The 6,799-nt window shown below is 43.2% G+C and overlaps 1 protein-coding gene across 1 annotated transcript in view; it reads left to right on the top strand.

Moving 5' to 3' along the window:
* Nucleotides 1–2,064: 2,064 nt before the first annotated feature.
* Nucleotides 2,065–6,799, top strand: part of prpf6 (PRP6 pre-mRNA processing factor 6 homolog) — a gene marked incomplete at its 5' end in the record, with an annotated part of 24,392 nt that continues 19,657 nt past the window's right edge. Inside the window, 6 exons of the mRNA XM_080832491.1 lie at nt 2,065–2,270; nt 2,724–2,883; nt 3,610–3,728; nt 4,234–4,312; nt 4,960–5,136; nt 5,784–5,936. Of these exons, the coding sequence (XP_080688617.1) occupies nt 2,065–2,270; nt 2,724–2,883; nt 3,610–3,728; nt 4,234–4,312; nt 4,960–5,136; nt 5,784–5,936 (894 nt within the window). The remainder of the gene's footprint in view (nt 2,271–2,723; nt 2,884–3,609; nt 3,729–4,233; nt 4,313–4,959; nt 5,137–5,783; nt 5,937–6,799) is intronic.

The following is a 6,799-nucleotide window of genomic DNA, read 5'->3' on the forward strand; positions in this document are numbered from 1 at the left end:
GGATAATTAAGGTTATTTTAAGGTTATTACTGTTAATGTGCTTTAGATACACAAGTGGACTCTGCCATATCAAAGCCTGACTTGAATTGTATGCGGAGGTCCACAATATGAGACCTATTGAAGGCTCAGTGAAGAAGGGAATCAGCACTAGGCCAGACATCCCTATTCAGTCGGTCCTCAAGGGAAATAAAATGACCTTCTCCATTCACTGCAACACGAATGGAAACACTTCTGCTGACTGGAGCACTATCCTATCTAGTATCTGTGAAGTTAAACTTCATATCATAAGACGGATGTGAGTGCTAAAGAACCTCATTCCATGTCATGTACAGATCTAATTACGCACACTGAGGCCTGTCCACGAGAGCGCATTTTGTGTCCGACCTAATAGGGATCTGTGGATATTAACCGATTAATCTGCCAAAACAGCTGACAACGCGTTTGGGATTTCTGGGGTCGATCAAATCCATTTTTTTAAATCGGCTCTCGAAAACGTCAAACAGGAGAAGTGACAGCGCCCGCTCTCATTAGTTGAGGGTTTTGACAGCCTCAAAAATGTGTGTGTGTGTGTGTGTGTATGTGCTTGTGTGTGTGCAGGTGTGTGTGCGCATGTCTGTACATGTGCGCGCGTTTGTGTTTGTGTGTGTGTGTGTGTGTGTGTATGTTCAGGACAAACAGATGAACGTGTGTTTGACTGTGTCTGCACATGTGTGTGTGTGCGTAAGTGTGTGTGTGTGTGTGTGTGTATGTGTGTGCGTGCGTACGTATGTGCATGCGTGATTGTTAGTGTATGTGTGCGTGCGTGTACGTGTGTGTGTGCGTGCGTGTGTGTGTGTGTGTGTGTGTGTGTGTGTGTGTGTGTGTGTGTGTGTGTGTGTGTGTGTATCTGTGAGTGTGTGTGTGTGTGTCTGTGTGTGTGTGTATGTACAGTATGTTCAGGGCAAACAAATGAACGCTAGTTCATGGAAGATTTAATGGATGGTTTACTGTCAGTCTTCATTTGTGTTTGCAAGTTTCCTACTGCCCTCTGGAAAAGATACAACCCCAGACCCAGGAACGCTGCTCAGAATCTGGGCCCTCTGAATAGAAATAATGTCATTACATTTTTTTCCCTCCTTTTTTTTTCTTTCTCCAAAACTCAGGAATTAAAAGGGTTTCCACTTTTCACTATACTAACGATGGCAGAAACTGATACTGAGGTCGAGGTCCAAGTCCTGGTAGTACCAGGTCCATCAAGGCAACGTAAACCCTCTCTGGATGGTTTACGTTATAGTATATTTTATGAGGTGGTCACTGTATGTCGCTCTTAGATACTGCAAGCGGTATTTCACAGCCTTGAAGAGATTTGGAGAAGGGTCAAAAAACGTCCCCACACCAACCACGACATGAAGATGTCCATAGCTCATCACCAACACTTTGGTGCCCTCTGCTGTTGCAGTACTGTAGTTGGGCTCAATGGACTAGAAATAACGCAATTGCATTGAAGACAGCTCAATCAGATAGGATTACGTACATAATATAAGTTAACTGTAGGCCTACATATACAATTACATGTGCTTTCACCAGGCCATGATACAGATGTATGTATTATTTTGTCTGTTGGTTCTGAATTAGATGTATTAATGTCCGAAAACATTCAAATCACTATCTTCTTGGCATGTTTTAGTGAAAGTACTAAGAGTTTTTAATATTTAGGCTACTAAAAATGCCTCTGAGGACACTGGATTTGTAAAACAAACAAAAAACAAAAAAACGTTCTCAGACACAGATCATGTTCCTTAAACGAAGGTGTATCAAATTAACGAGAGAATCACGAGAATACGTATTAAAGTACAATCTGTTTAGTTGAGCATGTGAATAAAGAATTTAGGAGCAATTATCAGACTCAACGAGTGACTCACGGAATCATGTGCGTGACTTACCACCCATAACCTCTAGGGGCACTGTGACATTTATTTCAAAGTTAAAATCCCAGTACATACCAATGGAGGTCACGCAAGACAGGAAACACGCCAGTTGTTGTTCAGGAAGTGAACCGTGGTGTTTAGTGTTGGCTAAGCAAAGATGGCTAACTATTCTAACCATGCAAGGCAGCCCATGAAAACGGGTTCTAAATTGGCAAATCGGGACTCAGGTGGAGCTGGAGCCGCAAACAACAATGCCCCAGTCCTTCCGCTGGCATCCCCCCTAATGGGGGGCCTAAACAAAAAGAAAAAACCCTTCTTGGGCATGCCTGCACCACTGGGTTATGTACCCGGTTTGGGAAGAGGGTAAGGAGCTAACACAGCGCAGTTAACACAGTCGCTTGGGACAGTGTGCTGGTCAATAACAAATCAAGGGCCGTTTATTTGTGAAGGCCGTATTCTAACATTAACCTTTTAATCTAGATCTCAACATTGCATATACAGTTACATATCTAGACACATAATTGTGGAAAGCATAGCAGATTAAGCTAACTGGGTGAAGCTCACATAGGCTAAAGCTAACGGTTGATTTATCTGGTTGACATTTGTCTTGTCTTGACCTGCTACTACATTAATTGCAGGACACTTTTGTGTTATGATAATTATTGCATTACTAAATGTGGAAGGATAGGATGAGCAACTGCAACTTATAATTGGAAAGTTAGGCAACAGTGTTTAAAAATGTTTGCACCAAGTTAAAATGTTAATCCAATCAAGTTAAAGTCTCAACTGACCTGCCGTACTTCTATTTGTCCTCAGAGCCACAGGTTTTACGACACGTTCCGATATCGGTCCTGCTCGCGATGCCAATGACCCAGTGGACGACCGCCATGCCCCCCCAGGGAAGAGGACGGTGGGGGATCAGATGAAAAAGAATGAGGAAGATGAAGAGGATCTGAACGATACCAACTATGATGAGGTACACCTTGTAAAGTGAAAAAAAAAGAAAGTGAAAGTGACTCTATGGCAGAGGTGGTTGTAAAAGAGATTTTTTTGACTTTTACAAGTTGTGAAAGTGACTCTATGGCAGAGGTGGTGTAGACACACACACACTCTGAAATCCACCTCTGCATTTAACCCATCTAGGGAAGTGACACACACACAGTGAAATGCAGTTACACACTAACCCGGAGCAGTGAGCTGCCTTTGGCGGCGCCCGGGGAGCAGTGATCGGGGTTAGGTGCCTTGCTCAAGGGCACTTTGTATCTTTACCTGACTATTTTAGTCTTTCTGTCTTGAGCCCAGGCAGGGCTGTCATGGTGCCAACTCTATTTTGCACCTTTACTATACATATGGATATCGGGTGTTCCACTACCAAAAAACCCACAAATGACTTGATGACACCAATGAAGCTGTATGACACGAGGGAAGGTACTAACTGTTATAAGCTTGCGCTTTTCTGCGAACAGTAGTAACTCACTGACACATAGGCAGGGAGAATCAGTTAGACTACAGATGAATACAAGAAGGGGCAGTCTGTGATTGTAATCTAAATTAATACATAAACAATTCATAAGCCAATCATCATGTTGCTTCAGGAGCACGGAATGGAGGGGTGTAATTTGATCCGCTGTTAAACTCTAGTAACCACAACCTTTTGCCAGAATCACGGACTGTGTCTTAAACTTATTTGTTATATTTGCAGTTCAACGGGTACGCAGGAAGCTTGTTCTCCAGCGGGCCGTATGAGAAAGATGATGAAGAGGCAGATGCCATCTATGCAGCCCTGGATAAGAGGATGGATGAAAGGCGCAAAGAGAGAAGGTGAAGCATCTTTTCCCCTTGTGAAGTGTCTGGAGATTTCAGCAATATAGTACGAGTGCCGAGGCCTGGAGGCCGAGTGGCGCAGGCAACAACACCCGTGGGAATATCCCTTACCTATCCCACTCACACAAGTACTATATTGCTTTTATAAAGCAATTCTATAGTCAACCAATTAACATTTCAACACAAAGTTATTGATTTAAAAATGTTTATTTCGCCATTGTTTCTCCGCAACAAAAAATAGTTCCATTGTCAACGTCTTGGTTTGGAATTATAAGAACTTTGATTTAACGGTTATCATCAACGCACTATAGAATGTTTCATCGGGGAGTGATTTATTATTAGCTGTCAAAAGTCTGAGTTGGGTTGTTCTGGGATAATCCAACTCATGGAACGTCTCTTGTCCAATCAGAAACAGCTAAATAACGCTATAGAACCCAATTGTTTTATAACCGTCTATATCTTTTCTGCCTTCTTAACTATACAAACTCATCCCCCACTACAGGGAGCTGAGGGAGAAGGACGAGATTGAAAAATACCGTATGGAGAGGCCAAAAATCCAACAGCAGTTTTCAGATCTTAAGGTTTGTACCAGAGTTTGTGAATTAAACGGCGCCATAGACACCACTGTATTCCCCATCTTAATTTTAGACGCAGGACTGGCTACTTGCTATATTGTGAATGATCACTGTGACCATCAAACTATTTCTTGGACACTCATTACACACTTTCCAAAGCAACTCAGAAGTACGTTGAATTTCATGTGAGTGATTAGCACAGTTTTACTTTTCCTCAGAGTGCCAGTGTTGGTGTTTGTTTTCACACTGTACGCCTTGAGTTCCCTGCTTCACGTCTTTCCATCAAAGCAGTTGCTACATGCGGTGACAACATTTACATTAACATTCATTGTAGTCATTTAGCAGACGCTTTTATCCAAAGCGACTTACAAGGATGTAGAAACATTTTCACATTTACACTGATGGCACGCTGCACATCAGGAGCAGTTAGGGGTTCAGCGTCTTGCTCAAGGACGCTTCGACAGGGAATGGAACTAGCAACCTTCTGATTTCTAAACGACTTCTCTACCTCCTGCACCACAGTTTGACTTTTCCTCAGAGTGCCAGTGTTGGTGTTTGTTTTCACAGTGTATGCCTTGAGTTCCCGGCTTTATGTCTTTCCATCAAAGCAGTTGCTACATGCGGTGACAACCCTGTTGATTGTGTGATTGTAGAGGAAGTTGTCAGAGGTGTCGGAGGAAGAGTGGCTCAGCATCCCTGACGTGGGAGACGCCAGAAACAAGCGCCAGAGGAACCCGCGATACGAGAAGCTCACGCCTGTGCCAGACAGCTTCTTCTCCAAACACCTGCAGGGTGGAGAGAAACACACCTCAGTGGATCCACTGCAAGGGGTAAGAGACAGACAGAGAGGCAGACAGACAGACAGACAGACAGACATCTGCGTGACAGACAGACAGACAGACAGACAGACAGAGAGGCAGAGACAGACAGACAGAGAGGCAGAGACAGACAGACAGAGAGGCAGAGACAGACGGACAGACAGAGAGACAGAGAGATAGACAGACAGACAGACAGACAGACAGACAGAGAGGCAGACAGACAGACAGACAGACAGTTTACACTAGATTCCTATTGTTTCAAAATACAGCTGAAGATCTCCAACTGGTTATCTTGATTAGGAATGTGCTTGCACTTTTTATCATTTATTACATTTTTTGGGAAAGAAAGCATCTGCCAAATAACTAGGTGTGAATGTAGATGAACAACTTGTGATTCTGATGCAATCCAGTAGGGGTCAGCTTGACTTCAAGTTGTGCTCCATCTGAAAAACAAAAGTAGGTCAGGTAGAAACAGGGATTCTTAAAAGCATAGGCATTTGCAATTCTGCCTCATAACGGCATGTTCTCATCTAAATTTTATTTCACTTAAAAATCAGTCTTATAGTTCAATTTGTTAAAATGGAATATTGGTGTACATGGAAGAACGTCATTTATTTCAGTGATTTTAATTTAATGTTGTATGTTTGAATTCAAATTAGCAATTTGGCCTGAACGGACCCTTCCCTGGGGGCCTCAACAGTCCGTTCCCAGGGGGCATGACCCCCGGCCTGATGACCCCTGGCACAGGAGAGCTGGACATGAGGAAGATCGGACAGGCCAGGAACACCCTGATGGACATGAGGCTGAGTCAGGTGACATGTTCTTACCCCCTATTCATCCTCTCCCTTCCTCTGTACCAGGGCTGTCCTGAAAGCCATCTGTAGCACCCCTATTCAAACACTAACACCCCTATTCAAACACTAACACCTCTATTATCATGGGTAGTTATTGGAAATTATGGGATGCCTTAGGAAATACTCATGCCAAAACATTTAATTGTTCACTTATGGTGATGATGTGCACACTCACAGCTATTTTGGTTCTCATTTGTGCACTACTTTCCCAACACAATTTACAATCAATATAGGCTAATGGTTGCTCCCTCAAATACACACACACACACACACGCACACACACACACACGTTTATGTTTGATCCCACAAATAATGAAGTAACTATTCGTTGACATTGTCAGACATGCAGACATCAACAATACTTAAAATGAACACTCCCATACTGCACACATGTAAAATGCTTCTAGCATTGCTGTGTGCCTTTGAGAAATGATAACCATTGGTGCCTGGTTTGCTAACTGTAGTAGCTCAGACCTGCGCTTGTTTGTATGTGAAGGTGTGCTGTTAATAGAGATGATTACAGTGAGGGCTGTTTAATCTGAAATGACAAAACACTCGTCTCCAAGTTTAGAGCAGAGATGCAGTGAAACTTTGGTGAAGTTAGGGCAACACAACCCTTGGGTGAAGTTTGGGTAACACAACCCTTTGGTGAAGTTAGGGCAACACAACCCTTGGGTGAAGTTTGGGTAACACAACCCTTGGGTGAAGTTAGGGCAACACAACCCTTGGGTGAAGTTTGGGTAACACAACCCTTGGGTGTGATTGACTGGAAAATACCTCTTTGGTGCATTCCTATAGATGAAGATAAGCAGCTCCAACAC

Source organism: Sprattus sprattus (assembly GCF_963457725.1).
Source record: "Sprattus sprattus genome assembly, chromosome: 2".
Lineage (NCBI taxonomy): Eukaryota > Metazoa > Chordata > Actinopteri > Clupeiformes > Clupeidae > Sprattus > Sprattus sprattus.